Source organism: Anopheles gambiae, chromosome 3, assembly GCF_943734735.2.
Source record: "Anopheles gambiae chromosome 3, idAnoGambNW_F1_1, whole genome shotgun sequence".
Lineage (NCBI taxonomy): Eukaryota > Metazoa > Arthropoda > Insecta > Diptera > Culicidae > Anopheles > Anopheles gambiae.
The window spans coordinates 61,351,866-61,375,690 of record NC_064602.1 but is presented as its reverse complement, the minus strand read 5'-3'; the positions used below and the strand labels follow the sequence as shown (position 1 = coordinate 61,375,690).

The 23,825-nt window shown below is 40.9% G+C and overlaps 1 protein-coding gene across 1 annotated transcript in view; it reads right to left on the bottom strand.

Annotated features, from left to right (window-relative positions):
- Positions 1–2,699: 2,699 nt before the first annotated feature.
- LOC133392901 (uncharacterized) overlaps positions 2,700–23,825 on the bottom strand; it is a 590,816-nt gene continuing 569,690 nt past the window's right edge. Inside the window, exon 2 of the mRNA XM_061655407.1 lies at positions 2,700–4,648. Within this exon, the coding sequence (XP_061511391.1) occupies positions 2,727–4,016 (1,290 nt within the window). The 5' untranslated portion in view covers positions 4,017–4,648 and the 3' untranslated portion in view covers positions 2,700–2,726. The remainder of the gene's footprint in view (positions 4,649–23,825) is intronic.

The following is a 23,825-nucleotide window of genomic DNA, read 5'->3' as shown; positions in this document are numbered from 1 at the left end:
CCAGTTGTGTCAACTCGCCCCGTAGGGGAATCCGGACGACGTATCGACCATCCTCAGCAATCTTCGTGTGAGCTCTGAAATGTTCCTCGAGCTCATGGTCTTGTAAAGCTAACCGGTCTGGGACGTCAGGTGGCAGTTCTTCCACCTTCCAAAACCGCTCAAGGCTCACTTCCAGGTCGTCAATACAGGGTTTTCCAATTGAGTTTAGACTAGCCGCATACTTTTTTTGAATAGTCGCAATAGATTCTTGACTAGCATCCTCTATTTTTGATTACGAGCAGTGGATTATTGACTAGGAGCAATTGATTTCAGCAGGTCCCTGCATGACAGCCTAAGAGCGTCGTGTTTATAACACCCGGTGTGACAGATCGACTTGAATAATAATCTGTGGATAATATCTAATTTCATCCGCTCATTAGTTTAAAGCGTTTGTTTTACTGTTATATATCATCCACAAAATAAGATATATTTTATCTGATAGGTTTTTGGTGATATTGTTTTGATTTTACGAATGCACAATACAACACAAAAGCACTTAACGGCTGAATTGAAATATGCAGTAGTGAACCCACAGGCATAACCTAACGAAAAGCTAGATTGGGCAAGTTTTTCAGAGTGACCATATGTAGTTCTATCGATTTTTGATCGAATATCGGTTTACAATTGAACACACTGAAACTCAGTTTTTTAACCAAAAATCAACTATTTTTCTAAGTATTGACCGTTCAACCAAAAAATTGAAATTTAATAAAATTTATGAGTGAATAAAAAGTTGTTTTTACTGAAAATTACCGAATTTGCTTTAGATTTCCTACCGATAACCTCTAAAAACAATCTGGTCACTCCGCGCCAGCAACCAGTCTGCTGAAATCAATTGCTCCTAGTCAATAATCCACTGCTCGTAATCAAAAATAGAGGATGCTAGTCAAGAATCTATTGCGACTATTCAAAAAAAGTATGCTGCTAGTCTAAACTCAATTGGAAAACCCTGTATAGGTCGCCTTATGACAACTCCGCGCGTGGAGATTAGTGGAGGTCATATTGCATAGCAACCCTCCAACTATCCAACCGAATTTGGTGTTTTGTAAAGTGAGTCCATTAGGCAAGCGATGAAGTCCTGCACCGAGCGAGTCATAGCATATTCCGGCCCCTAATATCGCATCAACTGGCCCTGTATGACTGAAGTTTTCATCAGCGAGTCGCTTGCCAGGTGGGAGGCTCAGTTCGTCCTGCTTGATTGTGCGATAGGGTTGCGCACTGAGTTCCGGTATGACGTAGAAATTGGAGCTAAAACGGTAGGATCCATTAATTGCTATGACTTTTGTACGAATTTGATTCGATACAGGGAGTTTACCACTTATCCCCATTAGCGTAATTTTCTCAGACAGTAACGGTAACCTCAACCGTTTCACACCGGACGCCGCGATGGCTTGGATTTGGCACCCATAATCTAGCAGGCAACGGATTCGTTGCCACTCCCCCAGGCCGTCTTGAATAAGCACCGCAACAGTTGCTAGCAAAACGTGGTTGGCAAGGTTAGAGACGTCACGAGATGACGCACCAGACAGATGCATTGAACCACACGTAGCGGAACGCTGGGCAGCTGGAGCCATCCTCACTGCTAGGGGATGGCTTAGATTGGAACAGGAGGATACGATACCACCATCATCCATTGCAGGGGAAGATGCGCGCACACTTAGCAATGGCTGAGCAGAGCGGGAACGCAAGACACCACGCGGCGACGAAACGGACCGAGCGCGTGGATCGGCCATCGCTGAAAGCACGGCACCAGTGCTTGGGGATGGCGGCACGGAGCGGGAACGCGGGGACGGCAGCACGGAGCAGGAACGCAGGACACCACGCGGCGGCGAAACGGACCGAGCGCGTGGATCGGTCATCGCTGAAAGCACGGCACTAGTGCTTTTGGATGGCGGCACGGAGCGGGAACCCGGTAACGGAAGCACGGAGCAGGAACGCCGGACACCACGTGGATCGACCATCGCTGAAAGCACGGCACTAATGCTTGTGAATGGCGGCACGGAGCGGGAACGCGGCGACGGAAGCACGGAGCAGGAACGCAGGACACCACGTGGATCGGCCATCGCTGAAAGCACGGCACTAGTGCTTGTGGATGGCGGCACGGAGCGGGAACGCGTCGACGGAAGCATGGAGCAGGAACGCCGGACACCACGTGGATCGGCCATCGCTGAAAGCACGGCACTAGTGCTTGTGGATGGCGGCACGGAGCGGGAACGCGGCGACGGAAGCACGTAGCAGGAACGCCGGACACCACGTGGATCGGCCATCGCTGAAAGCACGGCACTAGTGCTTGTGGATGGCGGCACGGAGCGGGAACGCGTCGACGGAAGCATGGAGCAGGAACGCCGGACACCACGTGGATCGGCCATCGCTGAAAGCACGGCACTAATGCTTGTGGATGGCGGCACGGAGCGGGAACGCGGCGACGGAGGCACGGAGCAGGAACGCCGGATACCACGTGGATCGGCCATCGCTGAAAGCACGGCACTAGTGCTTGTGGATGGCGGCACGGAGCGGGAACGCGGCGACGGAAGCACGGAGCAGGAACGCCGGACACCACGTGGATCGGCCATCGCTGAAAGCACGGCACTAGTGCTTGTGGATGGCGGCACGGAGCAGGAACGCGGCGACGGAAGCACGGAGCAGGGACGCCGGACACCACGTGGAGGCGAAACGGAATGTGATTGTCACTTCGCAGCTTCGGAAGATTTCACGTGCAAAAGAGTATGATGCTTTTGTCTACACACTTGGCATCTTTTGTTGCTGGGGCACTGCGAAGCGGGGTGCTGGCTAGAAACGCAATTCACGCACTTGCCTTTGCTCATCACGTAGTTGATGCGTTCACATTCCGACCGAACCTGCAGTTCTGGACACAGCGGGCCCGTGTGGCCCGGCTTGTCGCACGCATAGCAGCGTCGCGTGCCTGGCTGGTGATCCACCGAGCTGTATCTAGTTCGCTGGGTTTGCGGGGTTGACGTCTGACTGGTACTTACTGTATCCACCGTGGCTACGAATGCCGCACGTATTGGGTGCTTGCTACTAGTAGAAGCGCGGTCAGGACGGGACGCGGCGCTTTTCCGCGGCTCATAGTAGAGCGAACTCGACAACCTATCGAGCTCGTCGCGCAGTTCCTTCCACGTCGGAATGGTGTGGACGTCCAGCCTACGGGATATTCTGGTTATGGTTTCATCGTCTAGCTTGGACATAACCAGGCTCACCAGCATTCCATCCTCCACCACGCTAGGCCGTCCGCTTGCGCCTGCAATTTGCTTCGCTGCGGAGGTTGATGTTTCGACCACATCTATTATCCGCATAAGCCCGTTGGAAGACGCCACAGTCATTTTTGGAAGGTCTCTGAGATAGTTAAAGTGGCTGAGGAAAGCTACCCGTTTCTCGTAGAACCTTTCCTCCAACTTACTCCATGCCCTTTCGAAGGGCATGCCAGCGTTTTCGAAGGCTTCGCAACTGTTCCGCGCAATATCGCACCGATCGAAACACTTTATAAGGAACGCGTACCGCTCCGCATCACCTGTCAAACCGACAATCCGCTTTTCGAACCGTCCCGCGAACGCTGGCCATTCCGAAGGATCACCGTTAAACTTCGGAAGTTCGATACGCGGAAGGTGATCGGAGCGGGAAGGGGTTGATGCAAGTGTTACATCTAACTGCGGAGTAGGCGGCACTTCCACCGCATACACTTTCCTCAGTTCGGTTTTCACTTGCGCGTAGGCCTCAACGAACGTATCGCGTCGCGGTTGCGGACCCGATATTGCTTCCAGCTGCAACAGCACTTTGTTGCCTTCGCTCCACAATAACGCTGCGATCTCATCCTTACTCTTAGCCATTTGCTGGCTCAATCTACCTTCGCGCACTTGCGATAAAATGTTTTGCAGCGCACTTTCTAGGCCTGTCAGTTGGCGAGTCGCTTCCAACTTGATCCGCTGGTTTTCGTCTGCTGTTTGATCCTCCGTCGGCATATTGCCTTCTTTTCACTAGCACGTAGCACAACTCACTATTATTTCACCTTTTTCACGTAGCAAAATCACGTCGGGGTCAACAAAAACAGGATAAAAAACACTAGGACGTAGAATGTCTTGAAAACGTTATAATAATACCATTTATTCCACTCAACTACACGTATACGAATGCTCGATCGATCCGCTGATCGATCGCACGAAGCCCACGATAGCCGATTCCCCAGGATGCTGAGAGAGAATTTACGCACAAAATTCTCTCTCATGCACGCTCCCACATGACGTATCGATAACCTGACGTGGGGACACGAGGTTATCGGGTCAAAGTGCGTTTCGGAACGCAAGCGCAATCTTTCGAAACGCATTCGAAAGATGCTGTTCAAAACCGGTGACCGTTTCGCCGTTGACGGTTTCGAACCTCATCGATTTACATGACCAGATATTAAAACTCGTTACACGATTTGGATATTACCCAAGCACCACAGATTAAGCTTAAACGACTGTAAAATTGATAATCCATAGAAAAAAAAGAAAGCTCCACAGCTTCATTGGTTTGATCAATAGATGGTATATTACAACTCATCATTATATTGCTATCCTTTTCTTGCAATGTGTTTCGACAAGTTTCATCTTACCTATATAGCCTTCTAACTTTCTGAGCAAAAATCTATATGAATGGTCGTGTGGTCAGATACGTGGGTATCAACACCAACGACCATTACTCTAATCTTACTTGCTTCAGTGCAGTGGTGGTTCCCGTTGGAGTTTAGTATTTAAACAACCGTATCGTAGTAATCGTACGCGTATCGAGTCGTTTGCTGTCTGCTAAACGAAGTCTTTCTATATTCCGTTTAGGTAGAGAACTTGAGTCGTTTAGAAGCCGTTTAGTGTTCGTTTAGTGGATTTGTGGCACTTGGGTGATCTGTAGTTATTGGGGTTGTTCACATCTTCATTCGGTTTAGGTATTGCTATTATTCTAATTGATTTTAAATCTTTGCTTATTTTCCCTTTTTCCCACATGTTATTTCCATCTTGTATTATTTTCTCTAGTGTTTCATCATTTATTTGTTTCAGCATTTGGTATGGAATTTTGTCGTTTCCGGGTGCCGTATTTTTTTCTGTTTAAGATTTTTTTCCCACAAATCTTTATTGATTAGTTCATTATCCATGGGAAAGGTTGGATCTATGTGAGAATTCAGTTAAACATCAAAAGAAGAAGATGGGTGGCTTTCGTTTAGTTCACTTTATTTATTCTCCAATTCGCACGTCCTTCACCTTCGACATTTCGCGTTCAACTGACCTCTCGACCCAGCAGCGCGCGCCGCTTAAATTCCCTCCTTCGCTCACTCGGCGCTCGCCACGATATCGCTATCTCTTTTCCCTACTTCACACGGCCTTTCCTCGACCGATCCTTTCGCCCCGAAGGATCCCCACTACATTAAAACCGATAGGGTTTCATATGTGACGAAGCCGTCGACGTCACTTTTGGCCCTTCGCCATTGATCTTTTCCACGTCATAGCGATCATGAGGACGAACACTGGTTACCTTATATGGTCCAAGGTACTCAGCCGCGTACTTCCTTCCAGGCCCGAACTGCGTCCGCTTAATCACCTCCAGGTCGCCTTCGCGGTAAGTTGTAGCCGACCGCGCTCGTAAGTCGTACGATCTTCGTTGTTCTTCTTGGGCTTTCTCGATAGAAACCCTGGCACCAGCTCGAGTCTGCTCTCGTTGATCGTGATGCTGGGCCACTCGAATTTCTTCCATCACCTAGTCGTAAATCTCCTTCGTGTCTCATCGGTACCCCAAACATCGCTTCAAAAGGGGTAACACCGATGCTCTGATGTGGGCTAGAATTAATCCACCGCTGAATATTGGCAACGTGCTTATACCACTTTGCGGGATCGTTTACACTCATCTTTCGCAACATAGCAATAATCACTTGATTTACCCTCTCTACCTGCCCGTTCCCGCGCGGAACACCTGTCGTAACTTCCACACGCTCGATATCCTGATCCTCACAGTACCGCTTAAAATCGTTTGACGTAAACGCAGCCTCTTTATCGCTTATAATACGCCGTGGATTACCAAATACCTCGCTCTGTGTCGTTAATCGCTGAATTACTTCAAATGAATTCGTCGCTTTTGTAGGATATATCCAAGTTAACTTACTAAACGCATCAACTACTACAAACAAATATTTATACCTTTTCTCTGTAATGTTCATTGGACCCAAATGGTCTACGTGATACGTGTCTAACGGAACGTCACCTTTTGCGATTGGGTATAATAAACCGTCAACTTTTCCCCTTTTACGCTCTGCGAGGATACATTTCACACAACACTCAATCGTTTCTTTTATTTTCTCACTCGCGTTTGGAATGTAAAACTCCTGTTCGATAATACCCTCGATCTTACGAGCTCCTAAGTGACCCTTTTCGTGTATCCTACGTATCAAATCGCTTTGCATCCCCGATGGTACCACAATCACTTCCCTACCTTTCACTACTTTCATCAGCAGCCCATCGCACATGACAAAATCTTCAAAAGATTGCGTTTTTAACAATTCAATAATTGCCTTTGCACGCTCGTCACTTTGTTGCATTTTTCTGATCGCTTCTATCATAGGGTCGCTTTTCACAATCATCACCGGTGCCCTGCTCAACGCATCCACATGCTTCATCGATGAACCTGGCCTATGCACCACTTCATATTCATACTCTTCGAGCATCAAAGCCCATCTCGCGATTCTTGCCGACAGTTCTTTGGATTTTAAAGTATGCCCAAACGCTGCACAATCTGTAACGATCTTAAACTTGATGCCTAAGAGATACACACGAAACTTCTCAACAGCGCGAACCACCGCTAGCACTTCCAAATGATACGCACTATAATTCTTCTCCGCATTTGATGTTTGTTGACTCATGAAGGCAACAGGATGAAACTTGTCATCGTCACTCTTCTGCATAAGCGCAGCACCATAACCGTACTTTGACGCGTCCGTATGGAGCTCGGTTTCGGCACTTTCGTCGTAGATCTTTAACACCGGATCGGTCACCAAACACCGTTTCAACTCGTCAAAACTCGAACGCTCCTCTTCACCAAACACAAACTCAACACCTTTCTGAAGCAAACTTGTCAAAGGCTTCGAAATTGTCGCGTAACCAGCAATAAATTTTCGGAAGTAACTCGTAAGTCCCAAAAATCTTTGCAGCTGCTTCACATCTTTCGGTTCCGGAAAAAGCTGAACCGATCGCAACTTACTCGGCGCTATGCGATAACACCCGCCGCGAATCACATACCCGAGATACCCCACTTCATCCTTTAAAAATTGCGATTTTTTCCAATTGAACTGCACACCGTTCTCACTCGCAACATTTAACAATTCCTTCAACGTTTGAAAATTACTTTCCTCATCTAATGAAGGAATGATTAAATCATCCACATACACCAACACACGCTCACTCTTGATAAATGCCCGAAACACATCCGCTACAAACCGGCTGAAACTCGCTGGACTATTGACCAACCCGAAAGGCGTTCTAAGAAACTCGTACTGGCCTGTGTGGGTAACAAAGCCTGTGTACCGCTGGCTCGACTTTTCCACAGGAACATGAAAAAACGAATTTTTCAAGTCAAGTGTGGTAAAAACTCTGGCTGACTTCAAGCGATCGATTTGATCTTCTATGTTCCTCATGGGAAAACAATCCTTATCCATTTTTCGATTAAGTTCGCGATAATCAACACAAACGCGTAAGGAACCGTCCTTTTTTCTCGCTAACGTTACCGGACTCGCAAAATCACTCTCACTTTCTCGAATTATTCCTGCGGCTAACCACTCGTCAATTGTTTTCTCCAGCACCGCCTTTTCACCCGGAGCAAAACGCCTTGGCGACGAACGCACAGGCGTCTCGTCATGCAAAATAATTTTCGTCTCAACACAACTATTAACGTTTACCGCAGGTTTGTACCCCGAAATAACCGCCTTTACTCTTTCCGAAAATCGAGGAGACACATCCAAATTGTCTTCATTGTCACACACAATAGAAAACATTTCATCCGTTGAACCATATGGCCTGACTTTGACACCCGCCGTTGTCATCGTAACTTCAAAATAGTTCAAGGAATCTCTGCCCAATACTGCATCGTAAGACATGCTCTCATTTGGCACCACAAAAAATCGCACACCACTAAAAACGTTGTCATCCACCGTAACGTCCACCGTGAACATGCCGATCGCTTTTGTTCTCATGCCACCAAAGCCCTGGAACCACATCGAAGTATCGATCAGCGGTGATCCCTCGATTCTTTTGTAACAACCTATTGTCACCAAGTTTTGGTTGCTTCCACTGTCAAACAATGCCTTGACCGATGTTTTGTTCAACATGACATCAACCATTCCCACTGATTCTTCCGTCACGTTGATTTTCGCAGGAACGACGCTTTTGTTCCGCGCACACTCGCTCGCCTTATGACCGTACTCACGACACGAGAAACATTTCGGACCACCCTGTGTCTGCGCGCACGCGCGAGCTTGGTGTCCTTTGTTTCCGCAATTGTAGCATCGCTGCTCCGCCCGTTTGTCAACGCGGCTACTGGATGACAAAACTCGTTTGTTTTCTTCTTTATCCGTCGTTTTCTTCTTTCGAGCCATGCGCACTTTTTCAAAGTTGAGCAACTTTTCTTTTAATACTCGAATTGTTTGCGCCTCGTACAGCAATGATTTGAAAAAATCATCGTCGGTCACACCGTTAACGATGTACTCACACAAGCTTGGTTCGTCCAAATCGATTTGGGCAGCAATTCGTTGCATTTCGTAAACGTACTCTCGCATCGTCTCGGCCGTTTCCTTCTTCCGATTCGCGAGAATCCGATGCACATCACTCGACCTCACAAATGGAGCAAATTCCGCGATCAGCTCTTTTTTCAATATCGCATAAGTTTGCACATTACGCAAAGACGACACGAACTTTCTTGCGATTCCCGTCATCTTTTTACGTAACATGATTAGCTTTTGTTCGTCATTCCATCCTGCTGACTTTGATACGGAATCGAGGTGTGCCAGCCAAATACGCACATCGTGCCCATCCTCTGCTCCAAACGTCTCAATGCTATCTTCCACATCTCGAAATGCGTAAACGCGTTGCGGTTGTTTAGGCGTCGAAATTCGCACAGCAGTTTGAAAAGGGTCTTCTTCCGTTTCATCGTCATCCTCGACAACAAAGCTATCACCTTGTTCTTCTTCCGGAAGATCCAGATCCGCTTTTTCCTCGGAATCATCATCGCAGCTCTCGTACGGTTTGTTACCCGCGTAGTGTTCGACGTCGTCTGTGGCGTTAGATGGTTCTGCTCTGTGTCCACTCCCGGACGGACCGGCGTAGTCCCCTGACGCAACCGTCGCTCGGTATTTCACAATTCGATTCGCGATTTCCACTTTTCCTCCACTGGTTTCTAGGCCAAGCCTCTCACACTCGCGCACCAACCCAATCCTCGTGAAATCTTCACAAAGCTCCTTGACCGTTGCCATTCTATCTCTCTCTCTCTCGCGGTACTTTCACTCACAAAGCCGACACACACTACCAGGCAATTCGCGACTTCCCACACTCACGCACAAAATGTCACTCTAGTTGACCCGTAAAATTCACACAGAATTTTCACACACAGATTGCTGTGAAGCCTCGCTTAATTTCTTCACTCGGTGTGCTTCGAAAAGCCTCGCTATCACTCACGGATTCTCACTGGTTGCTAAAAATAAAGCCTCACTAATTGCTTCACAAGCCTCACTGATTCGCACGGATTGCTACGAAAGCCTCACTGATCCGCACGCGTTGCTACATAAGCCTCACTGTTCTTCTCTTTCACAAAACGTCTCACTATTTGCTTATAAAAAAGCCTCACAGTTTTTTGCTATTTAATCATAAAATAGCCTCACGAAACATCACACAATATCGCACCGATTGCTTTCATCGCAAAAGCCTCACTCGTTTGGGAAAAAAGTATCCCGGTTGATCCCCCATGTGAGAATTCAGTTAAACATCAAAAGAAGAAGATGGGTGGCTTTCGTTTAGTTCACTTTATTTATTCTCCAATTCGCACGTCCTTCACCTTCGACATTTCGCGTTCAACTGACCTCTCGACCCAGCAGCACGCGCCGCTTAAATTCCCTCCTTCGCTCACTCGGCGCTCGCCACGATATCGCTATCTCTTTTCCCTACTTCACATCTATATGTAGTCTAAATTTGGATTTTTCGTTTTTAGTAAAATTAAGGTTCATAAATATTTTTGCTTGTTTTTCTTCATTGTGTATCAAGTTTGATTCCTTATTTAGAATTTTGTTGCTTATTCTTCCCAGTAAATCCCATAGTTCTTTAGTATTTGAGTTTGAGTTAATGTTGCTATGTTTTTTCTGTTTGTTTTATTTTGGCTCGTTTGATTTTTACTTTGAGTATTGCTATTTTTTCTTAAATCGATTGCGTGTGTAATATTTCTAGTGGTATTAAAATTTTTTCTGGCTTCATTTCTATCCTGTAGCGCCTGTCTTAGTGTATTGTTCCACCATGATTTTAAACGAAATTCAATTTTTTGTTTGCTGTTTGATATTATTTTGTTGATATTTTGTGTGAGTTGTTTTATGTTTTTAACATCTTTTCCTTTCAAAGTTTTGATGTTTTCTATTACTTTGTTAATATTGATTATAGTATTGTTGATAGGTCCAGTTTTTTGTTTTTGTATTATTTCTTATTATTTCTATTCTTATTATTTTGTGGTTGCTCCGATATGTTTTTCCAATACAGTAGAACGTCGATTATCCGGGGCGGATTAACCGGCGGGCGGCTTAACCGTGCGCATGAATGTGGCAGCTGTTTATACGTACAGCGAACATTTGCAGCGATAGTCAAGTGGGCAACCAGATTTTTGTGTAGCTCTGAGGTGTCTAAAGTTATTTTCGAAATTCATTTTTGTTCATGAACAGTTGGTAAACCTGTAGTTATTGATTAAAATAATATTTTAATAACGATTAATCGATTTATTCAAGTTGGATTAATCATAAAACTAATACAAAAATAGTAATATAATAATTTTTATATGAAAATGACATTTTTTGGACCATTATCCGTGCAAATCGATTAACCGGCAACCGTCCGGTCCCGAGCTGCCCGGATAATCGACGTTCTACTGTATTTATTTTTTAGTGGTTGGGTAGATGTCTTTTGAAATGAAAGTCAAAACTATTGCTGTTTGTCGTTTGTTGTGGTCGGTGGGAGTGCAAGTGTAAGTATTATTTTTTAGAATTATAAGATTTTAATTATCTGTTTCGAATTTATCGTCTCCCCAAAAAGTGTGGTGTGCATTAAAGTCTCCAGTGATTATGATTTTTTATAGCTTCTAGTTTTGTGTATTATTTTTGTTATTGTATGTTGAATTATTTGTTTAGTGGTCAGAGGTGCTATGTAAATTCAGACCATAACTAAGTTTCCTTCATGTAGTAGTATGGCTGTTGTTTGAATTCCGTCTGTTTCGTCTGTTAGACTTATTTTGTTATTTTGTATTTAATTTGTTTTTTGACTAGGATGCAACTCCCACCATATCCGTCATCCCTGTCTGATCGTATTATATTGTGTCTTGTTATAGTAATTTTTTTATCTTTTTAAAGCCAAGTTTCTTGTAGACATGCTACGTGAAACTTTTCCTCATGTAGTATATGGTTTAGTTCTTCTCTGTTTCTTCTCAGGTTTTGTATGTTAGTTTGGATTATTTTTAAATTATCCATATGAGTATTTATATGTGTTCATTGTATTGTTTTTGTGGGGATATATCATGCTCACCAATTTCTAGATTTTGTACTTCTGTGTCACTGAAATATATTTCATTTTCACTTAAGTTTGTATTGTTGTTCTGATTTTCAATTGTTTGTAGTTGTTCTGTTTCTTTTTGTTCAATTTCGTTATTAATGTTTGTTTCCTGTCAGTGGCGGATTTACACCTGTAGGGGCCCTAAGCGGAAAAATGAACGGGGCCCCTATTAAATTCCATTATTATAAACATAATGTTTTTTTTCTAACAATTTGATGAAGTTAATCATATTCGGTTATTTAGTTCCAATTTATGTTCAGATTGTATTGTACATTAATGCTTAAAGTTTAAATAAATTTCATTGAATTTCATTAAAAATAATGTTACAGACAACTATTTTTGTATTGTTCAAATAGATTCCACAAGCCATGTATTTAACGTTAGTTCTTTTTTAGTTCTTTGCGGTTTTATAGCTTATTAAGATTTTTCGACATATTTTTAGGACCTACTTAATTCAAATAATTTTTTTTCTAGACTTTTTTCTAGCAAATTCATCAATTATTGAAGATGTATCGATTTTGTCCAAAAATTCTTGCTCAATGTACAATATTGCCAAATTATTTAATTTTGTTTCTCCTGTTGAATTGCGCAAATAATTTTTTATACGTTTCAGAACCGAAAACGATCTTTCACCTGAAGCATTAGATATTGGAACTGTCAACAAAATTTTCAAAATTGTTTCTATATTGGGAAATGTACAGGACATTTCCTTGGATATACGATACAAATTCATAATATCAAGATTATCATTTGAGTCTTGATGTTGATCTTTTGTTTCTTTCTCACTGCTACGATTTTCTTTTAAAAATATTACGAAGTGATTCAGCTCCTCTTCTAAGACGCAAGTATTGAAGTCATACGAATATAATAGTTTAAGTTTTTCGATACATTCTTTTTTTTCTATTTGTGTCTTGTTCCAATAATAAAAAATGTTGAATGGTTCCAAAATCTCTTCATACTTTTCAGCTCTTTTTGTTATTTGTTGTATGATGTTATCACAAATAACAAAAAAAAAACATTGACCTTAAATTCTTCTCTTGCTGTAAATTCGTAATCCTTTTCATTCGAATCATCGGCAAACATTTTTCTCCGTCTTTTTCGAACCTGTCCGCAGTTTTCATTAAATAACATACCTGACATTTGTCTAGCCTCTTCTTCAATACTTTCAAAGTTATTCCTATAGTTTGAAATATATTGTTGAAGGGATCGCAAAAGAGCTGCTCCTTTCATTATTTCGTTATCAATAGATTGTAATGATTTGCTTGTGGCATTAATTCTCTGTAAGATGCTATTCCATATAATAGTGAGTAGAAAAAAAATCGATCCTAGTCATCCTAGGGCTTCTTGTATTGTAGATTTTTTTTCGTCTGGGGTCGTAAGTATTTCATTTAGAGCTTCTTTAATACTTTTATATCCGGTTTTGATTGCATACACTGCATCAGCCCAGGCAGACCATCTAGTATCAACTAATCTTTTTAAAAATATTGGCCTTTGATGGTCTTGTGATTTTAATTTTTTTGTCCGAACAGTGCAACGATTTGTCGAGGATGAAAAAAAAGTGTATAATTTTTGTAAGAATATAAAATAGTGCACAGCAGCACTACAATTTTCGGCAGCGAAATTACCGACCAGATTCAAAGAATGGTTTGCACATGGTACGAAAACTGCACTAGAGCAGTGTTGTTTTATTCGCGCTTGTAAGCCTGTATACCTGCCAGCCATATTTGAGGCATTGTCGTAAGATTGGCCCCGACAATTTTGCACATTAAGGTTTAAGTTGTTTAAAAATTGTATGACCTCTTGCTCCAAATGTGACGAATCATGCTTGTGAGTTGGTATAAACCCTAGAAAGCGTTCTTTAATGTTTCCTGAACCTAAGACATATCTGACAACGAAGGTTATTTGATCGATGTGAGATACGTCAGGAGTGGAATCAACAATAATGCTGAAATACATAGCCGAATGAATCTCTTTAACTATTTCATCCCTAACAAAATTTCCAAGTATTTCCAGGAATTCATCACAAATTTTATGTGAGAGATAATTAACATTTCCACTTCCTTGGCTACCAAACTTTTCTAAATGATGTTTCAGGAATTCATCGTACTCACTTAAATATTCCAAGCATGTTATGTAATTTCCTTTTCTGCTAGAATTTTTTCCTTCGTCGTGCCCCCTAAAGCCTAGTCCTAAGCGACTTAGCAATTTTACAGTTGAAACTATTCTTTTTAAAACCTCCCTCCAATATCCTTCTTCCTTAGTACGTTCCTGCACAATGTTTAAATCTATTCTTTCTAGTTTTGTTGTTCTTCGATACAAACTGCACATTGATAAAAAATGGTCCTTTGAGCTTTCGTGTTCTGATAAAACATTTGTAACCGACCTCCAATTGTTATAACCTGTTTTTAGTTTAGAACCGGATTTCGAAAAAAGTTTACAGGGATAACAATACACGCTGTTGGTGGTTGCAGAATAAATCAGCCAAGTTCTTTCTTCGAGATTGCCATTGGATTTTTTCCTTTGAAAATGATCGAGTGTTAAACTTCTATTGTATGTACCATCCTTATCATGGTACAGTATTTTTGATTGATTTATATCTCCAACATTTTTGGGTTTATTTTGAATGACGTACTCAATGAATTCATCACCAAAATTGGAAGGCCAAAGAGCTATATCAGTTACTGAGTAAGTTGGCGGATCATTCTCAGTTTCGTTACTATTTATATGTGTAGATTTTTCATCGCATATAGCTAAATCAATTACGGAACAACACCGCGGAGAGATGCGGCAGTACAAATGGGCTTGCAAACGGCATTAATGGCTGCTTCTGATTGCTTTAAAACAGCACTTGAACCACTCATAAAAGAGATTCGCTCCGGATTTACTCTTGTTAATCAAGCTCACTCAGCAACACCGCTTAGTAGCCAGCCTTCTAAAATGAGGCGAGTGATCCATGCGAAAAGGCTATTTTCTAATGTAACCAAAACACAAACACCAGAAGATCAATCAAGATTGAACAACAGCAACAATAGCAACAAACAGCACTACAATAGATCAGTCAACAAGGAATTGACCAACATTCCCGAACCACCGTCAATTATAACTGGCACTAATGCAAGTGTTTCACCCACACACGCACTTAACATTGTTCCTGCTGTCGTTCAAGCTCCGAAAATGGCACTATACATTTCGCGTCTCTCTACTGACACCACAAAAGAAAAAGTCGAAAAAACAGTCAAGCACTTTTTGGGCACTGATGATGTTTTGGTCCATTGTTTGTGGCGTAAGGACACTGACCTATCTACAGTTACCTTCTTATCATTCAAAGTGCTAATACCAGCATCGCTCCGTACTAAAGCACTGAATCCAGCAACCTGGCCAAGTGGCCTTCCGATCCGGGAATTTGTCGATCGAAAAAACTCCAAAGCTCTGCCGAGCTTTGTAATGCCTTCACAAACAAATTACACACCTGTTACCGATATGCCAATCACGGACGAACAACCTCCAGAATGCCTGAACACAACTTTGATCTACCCGGTACTATAATTAAACAACCTAATGAATGTTGTGGTGTGAAATATTCCGCGACTCAGTGCTATACTCAACTACCATTTCTTCTCGTTCCACATTCAATTGTATCGACGCACGCAGAGACCACTATTGTAAACAATGGCCAAACAATAAACCGGCATAATAATGACCTTACCATATATTACCAAAACGTTCATGGACTACGCACTAAACTTGAGGATGTTTATATTGCTTCTAGTGAGCTTGATCACGATGTTATTGTTCTCACAGAAACATGGCTTGATGATACAATACTATCGCAGCAGGTAATCTGTGACAAATACGCTATCTATAGAAGCGATAGAAATGCTAATAACAGTGTCAGACACATTGGTGGTGGTGTCCTGATCGCTGTTTCCAAACGTCTCAAATGCCTTCCCGTGCACACCAATATAACGTGTATTGAACACTGCTGGGTTAAAATCCTGCTGCCTTCAAGTAAAATCTTTGTTGGTGTAAGTTACATCCCTCCTGATCTTAGTACAAATACTGCAATTATGACTGCTTTCGACGAAGCTCTTTATAGTGTGAGTGCTTCTATGAACGACAACGATACGATGTGTCTGTTGGGTGACTTCAACCAACCAATGATCGCCTGGCGTGCTATCGATAGGCACTATGAACCCGCGTCATCTGTGCCTGGTCAAAATCGTTTTTTGGTTGTGATAAATTATCATTGCTTAAAACAAATTAGTGGGATAGTAAATGATCTAAGAAGACAATTGGATCTCGTGTTCGTCTCAAATGAGCTTGAAAATAGCGTGCCTATGCACTCAGTCACCGTCCCCCTTGTCGCGATTGTTCCGGTTGATAACCACCATCCACCACTGGAAATCACGCTGCAGAACTCCCACACTAGTTCAGACGATAATTCCGGCATAGTCTTGCCTGGTGCTGTATCTGCTTATAATTTTGCCAGAGCTGATTTTGTTAGCATAAAGCAAGCGTTGAGGGACACTGATTGGACTAGACTTCAAAACATGTAATTAGAAGCTGCTTCTGAATACTTAACGTCAGCAGTGTCAAACATCATTGAACAATTCATACCTAAACGAATATTTACAAATTCACAACCATGGTGCACTAGATACCTTAAAAGGTTAGAAAGAATGCGTCGTTCTGCATATCGTATATTCAGTCGTACACGCAATGAAGCCGATAGAAGCAATTTCCTGGAGGCTGCTAGGATCTTCAAGTTTCATAACCGAAAATTGTATGCTAATTACATCCGCCGTGTCCAGATATCCATTCGGGCTTGTCCAAAATCATTTTGGAACTTTATGGACCGTAAGATGAAACGTACTTCCCTCCCATCATGCATGACACTTGATGGTCGATTATTTACCGACACGCGAGAAATATGTAATGGTTTTGCAGAGCTGTTTGCGCGTAGTTGCACGAGCTTTCCCGAACAAAACCTGAAGGTAGAGGAAGCGTTACGTTTTGTGGCTCAGGACTCCGTAGACATTTCATTGCCTTCTTTTACAATCGATGATGTACGTTTAATGGCTTCAAAGCTGAAACCCTCCTCAGCCTCTGGACCCGATAACATTCCGGGAATAGTGATCGTTTCATGCATTGATGAATTGGCTTCACCACTAGCAACCATTTTTAATAACTCACTTCGCACTGGATTCTTTCCTGACCAATGGAAAAAGTCATGGATATTTCCTGTTTACAAAAAAGGCGACAGAACGTCTATCTCAAATTATCGAGCTATTTCCATGCTATGTGCCCCCAGTAAACTGTTCGAATTATTGGTTCATAAACATATAATGCATGGCGCTATTAACGTATTTACTCCTTTGCAACATGGCTTCCTACCTGGACGCTCCACCGTCACAAACTTAGTGCAGTTCTTGCATTTTACTTACAAGCAGCTAGACAAAGGGTTCCAAGTAGATACTGTTTATACTGATTTTCACTCTGCTTTCGATAGCGTCAATATCCATACTTTGACTAGCAAACTTTTAAAGCTTGGTTTTCATATCAGTATAGTTAAGTGGCTGAATTCCTATCTATCGTGTCGTTCAGTACGTGTTAAGATTGGGGATTGCATCTCTAGTGAATTTAGCAGGGTATCTGGTGTTCCTCAAGGCAGCATTTTAGGGCCTCTATTATTTAATCTCTTTTTTAACGACATTGTCTACGCTATACCTGACTGCCCGGTTCTACTATACGCAGATGACCTTAAAATGTACTTTCCTATGCGTAGTTCTAATGACTGTCTCCGATTGCAAGGCTTTCTTTCTATTTTTAATAATTGGTGTTCCTTAAACTGTTTGTCACTCAACGTCAGTAAGTGCTCGGTTATTTCGTTTACTCGTGCGAGAGCTCCTTTATGTTTTAATTATGTTCTTTCTGACACTTCATTGCCTCGATCTGAAACTGTTAGGGACTTAGGCATTATATTAGACACTAAACTTTATTTAGACAAACAATTTGACGACGTAATTGCTAGGGCCAACAGGACTCTTGGACAAATAATTAGAAGAAGCAAAATGTTTCATGACCCTTTCTGTTTAAAATCACTTTACTGTTGCCTTGTTCGTCCTTTGATTGAGTATGCTTCAGTTGCTTGGTTTCCGGAGCAAGTTACTAGAATTGAGAGGCTTGAGAGGATCCAGCGAAAATTTACCCGGGTAGCTATTAAGCGGCTTCCGTGGAGACATAACGACGTACTACCAGCTTATCATACGAGGTGTCAGTTGTTAGGGCTTGAAACTTTGGAAAAGAGAAGAATGGTTGCCCAAGGAATTTTTATTTTTAAACTATTAACTGGAAGAATCGATGCACCTCTATTGTCAAGTCTATAAGTCAAGTAAATTTTTATTTCCCTACTAGACCTTTAAGAACTCGACAATTTTTAATAACTGATTTTCGTTATCGTCTTTTCTGTGCTAGGGATCCGTTGCTATTGATGTCCAAGAATTTTAATTTATTTTCAAATGTTATAGACCTGTCCTTTAGTATACCAAAATGTTCTAGTGTCATACGAGAATGCATTATGTCTAATTTTAGGAACACATAGTTTATAAGACATTAGTTTTAATTGTGTATGTAGGCCATGGAGGCTCGATACTTTATAATAATAAATAAATAAATAAACTAGCGAAATCCGTGTCATTTTCTGCAGTATCATGTAGCTGCGATGCTTTTTCATTGATTTCGTTGCAAACAACTCTACCGTTTGAAAATGTTTTAGGCTTTTCAGGTGAAGTTCTCGATTCACCAGAAAATGTTGGTCCCGATTCAACAATTAAAAATTTATGAAGTGCATTTCGCTGACTCTCAACTACTTCTTGATCCTTTTTAATTTTCTTTCGCTTTTCAGCTCCACTCTGATACCTCTTCATATTGTTTTTTTTTCAATATAGTGTACGTACACTTGCAACACCTAACAAAAACTTTTCAAAGAACAAATAGTACTGTAACGAACAAGAATGAAGGATATTAGGATTAGTAAACACAACACGAACTGCTTTCAGTAAAACCATCCATATTCATATTCACCTGTAAATTGTATGAAGGTTTTCTACGCGAAACATTATTATAGATAAAATCTATATTATGACAGTTATGTTACATGTAGATAAACAGTTATATAACCCTTAAAACTTTCTGAACGCCAAGAATTCTATATATAAAAAAACACAGTTATTTGATTTGCGAGTAATTTAGCAATACAGAAACAATAATAACGTTGCATTGAACAATAACGTCACCTAATAATTACTCGAAAATTACCTATGTTTATCACTAACATGCTATTCAAATCTGCCCCTAAAAAAATATATTTGACGACAGGCCACACACATACAGTGGAGCGCCGTTTATCCGGACTTCTCGGGACTTGCCCTGGCCCGGATAAGCGAAAAGCACGGATAATGAGTCAAATGATATAAGTTAATATTTATCTAGGCCGGTTGGCCATAAAAAAAGATTTTTATTTTACACAAACAGGATTACTCCTGACTAAAGCTAAACTATGATCTATACTAAAGCTAAACTATGATGGCTGACTCTAGACTTCGACTTCGACTTCGACTGACTAAACCTAACGAGCTATTGTTCTAACGAGGCCGCTGGTTGCTGGCTGCATTGGTCCGTTCTCACGATCGGTCTGCGTGTCGCATTACTTGCGCATGTCGCCGTTGTCCGCTCGTGGCCGGTGTAGCGTTACATCTTCGTCTGCTCGTAGCCGGTGTGGAATGCCAGCTTGCAGTCTGGTTTCTAGCGGGTCGGTCTAACTCCTCCCTTCTTAGATGACTTTGCCCTCAAAGTCTGCCGAGAGCATGGAATGTTGTGGGTTTTTTCACGAAGGTTTCTATGTGGTGGACATCCTGTCGGTTGGTGTTGTTCGTTGGAATGTTGAGGCTTATTTTCGTTCTTCTTATAGTGGTAATGAAATATAAAATTGCTATTGTTATCAGAACAATTGTCGTTAGCCCAATTGACCCAAAGATGAAGTTTCCATGTGAGGGAATTATTAACCAGGCTGATGGTATGTAGTTTCTCTCTGTGCTGCAATGTTATGTTTCGAAGATGTTCAATTGAAGGTTCGTCTCTGATGCCGTCCTCTTTAGCGATGAGGCCAAGGGTTGATATATATGGTTTACCGGTTATCGAAACTTCGGTGCTGGGAAAGAGTTCTCCGTTAATAAAGATATTGCAGTTGTGGAATTGTATGAGATATGATCCATTAAGAATGTGGTTTATATTGCTGCAGTTGGATGAAATTTCGGCAGTGGCATCATTCAATAGAATATTCGCATTGTTAATGTGTTTAACTAATCCCGTTGAATACACCTTTTCGTACATACATTCTGTATGCTCCCCTTGTACGAGTTGTCGTATGCAGCGTGAAGGCTCTTCCAGATCTTTACTTTCGCAAAGCTGGTGGCTGCTCTGATCGATACAGGGCTGCGGTAATTCGAACATATGGGTTAGATTCCGGATTATGTAGTTATGCTTGATTAAGATTCTCTTATCATTTTGTATGATAGAGTCGATATAGTTGTACTCATAAGTTTCATAGGATAGACGTGGAAACTTTAGCATAAATATCACGTGTGTTGAATTCATGGTAACTTGTGCTGTGGCTTGTGTTAACATTTTTTCAACTGATGTATAGTAAATGCCATTTTGTGCCAGAAATTCTGCAACGGTGTTTAAGTCTTCTATTGATAGTAGCTCGCTATTCGGTATCCCATGCTTAGCGGCTAGTATGGCTTCTTGGAGTGTTTTTATATGGGCTTGTAATGCGTCTAGGTTTGCTATCTTAATGATCTGTTGTATCTCAGTTTGATGTTCCCTTTGGATCCTATTCTGAAGGTCGATAACATGATTAGCAATATTGGTTGTTTCTTGGAATCTTCTGCTGAGACCATTATTGATTAATAGCTGCTCGTTGTTTTGTAGGATGAGCGAATTCAGGGTGGTGTTGATTATCGTTAGATCTTCTGCGTCGGGAATGCCAGCTATCCACTTCCAGGCGGTACCTATACTGTTCCATCTTTTCGTTCGAAGTCTACGTGGCCTAATCTTAGAAATTGTGGCGTTAAGTTTTTCGAGCTTCAAATTAATTAAACTTTGCAATGGGGATTTTCCTGTACTGTTTGTGCTATTTTCAAAAACTCGAGAAATTATCTCTTCTAGCTCGGTAAGATCAATTGGATGAATCGTCCTCAAGTATCCGATCCTAATTTTTGCTTGTCCTACCGGAACAATAGCCAATGGGTTGTTTGTTAAGTCGAAAATGTTTATGCTAGCTTGTAGAACACCATATAGTGTGAAAAACGCGATTCTGTAATAGAAAATTAATTAAATCATAATTATATCATTAATTTTTTCTTAAATTTATTTTGTGGATTTTTCGATTGTTCGAATCTATTATATACGTTGGATGATTTTCCTTAACTACCACTGTCTTATAACGACTGTCACGCTTATTCATAGTTTTATTTTTTTCATACGCAAATTGATTCGGTTCGTAATCTTGGTACTTATCATCTTTAATCTTTTCATTTTTTTCTTCAAATATTTTTATAATTTTACTCTCAATTTTTTCTTTTAATTTTGATCTATCTCTAAATGAAAGTTCTTCTGTTTGCTCTCCAATATATACTTTTCTGGGAGTCTCTTTTGTAAAAGAATGAATAGTATTATTAAACTTATACACGGCTTGTTGTATTAAGGTAATTAAGCTCATGTCTGGATTCAAACCTTTTGTACATCTTGCGATTTCTCTGATCGTGGAGTGACAACGTTCCACTTGTCCATTTGACTCTGATCTATTCACTGGTGTCTTAAAAATTGATACACCTAAATTTAGTATGGACTGCTCTATGACGTTCGATACAAATGTACATTCGTTATCAAATATAATTTGTCTAGGCAAATTCCAATCGTATAATAATTGTAGCAGTACTTCCTTAACGTCTGCTATGGATTTTGATTTAATTGGTTTTAATTTCAAATATTTCGAAAATTTGTCCATTGACGAGATAAATAAAAAATTTGCATTATACGCAAATATATCAACATGAACAATTTCTCCTGGATATTTTGGGATTGGTGTTTTAACTGGTATGTATTCAGGGGGTCTTCTTTCGTATTTTTCTACTTTGCAAGTTTCGCAGTTTTTAACATATTGTTCTATCTTGTTTCTCATGGAAAGGAAATAGAATTTTTTTTTAGCTTGTAATGAATTTTCCTTAACGTTTCTATGGGCAAAGTTATGTATTTTACGAATTTCTTCTATCTGTTGTTCTTGATCACAAATGTCTTGAACTTGAGTTTGTGAACATCTTGCTTTCATGGTTAATATATTGAATAGATTTTTAAAGGTTTCTTGAATGATCCCCATAGTTGGCTCATCAGTGAATATGCCATTTATTATACCAGGTATCATGAATCTCTTAAGTTTGTCTTTTATAAAATCGATTGAAAATTGTGGTTCTATGAAAGTGTGCCTTTTAAACTTAGGAAAGGGGTTTACAAACTCGTAGGAACTAATAGTACCTTTTTGAAAAATTAATTGGTTTCGGAAAACATTAATTGGAGCTTCGGTAGAAGGGATAAAAGAAAGATCATCTTCTTCGGCAGAGTGTTGTGTAGGAGTTAGTGAGTTAATTTGTATGCGTGAAAGAGCATCAGCTACCACGTTGGTTTTTCCAGGTTTGTAACTTAGCTCATAGTTATGTTCCTCTATGAATGCTTTCCATCGCTTTAATTTTGCATTGTTATTTTTTGGTGACATTGCATATGTATCTTTTTCGTTTGTAGCATAATTCTCTTCTGTTTTTGATAGTGTTCTAGATATGAATGTTATTGGTTTTTCAACACCATTAACGTTCTGGGAAAGAACAGCTTCGATTGCTTTGTCAGAAGCGTCGGTAGTTAAAATAAAATCATGATCAAAATCGGGGTATGCTAAAACATCATCGGATGATAAAACTTCCTTAAGAGTTTTGAAAGCGCGTTTGGCATCATCATCTAATTTTATCGGAACATTTTTAGATTGATTTTTTGTAATTTTGCAATGGCCTTGGCCATCCTCCCCTCTTAAAAGTTTTGTTAAAGGTTTTGCTAAAGCTGCATAATTTTTAACAAATCTTCTGTAATATCCAGACAGTCCTAAAAATGATCTAAGTTCTCGAATAGTTTGAGGTTCGGGGTATTTTAAGATACTTTCTATCTTTTTCTCATTTGGTTTCAAGCCATATTCTGAAACAATGAATCCTAAGAATTCAACCTCTGTTCTTAAAAACTCTGATTTGTCTGGCTGTATTTTAAAATTGGCTTCTCGTAATGTATTCAAAACAATTTCCAAGTTTTTCAGATGTTCGTCGAATGTTTTTCCAAAGACTATTATATCGTCTATGTATACGTGACAATTTTTTCCAATATGTTCTCTAAGAACATCGTCCATGACTCTCTGAAAAATCGAAGGTGCATTTTTCAGACCGAAAGGTAATCTTAAAAATTCGTATTTTCCATTATTGATGGAAAAGGCGGTTTTTTCGATATCTTTTTCTGCTAAACGAATCTGGTGAAATCCCGATGCTAGATCAAGTGTTGTAAAATATTTATTATTTCCTAGATTGGCAAGTACTGTTGAAGTATCGGGAATGGGATATCTATCGCTTTTAGTTTACAGGTTTATTTTTCTGTAATCGATCACAAGTCGATATTTTTTTTTCGTTAGATGCGTCAACCTTTTTGGGAACTATCCACACAGGTGAATTATATGGTGACCTAGATGGTCGAATTATACCATTATTTAATAATTTTTTTATCTGTGTTTCCACTTCCTGTTTGAGGGACAAAGGGTATGGGTATGACTTACAGTAAATTGGTTCCGTATCATTCGTGGCTATGGTTGCTTCT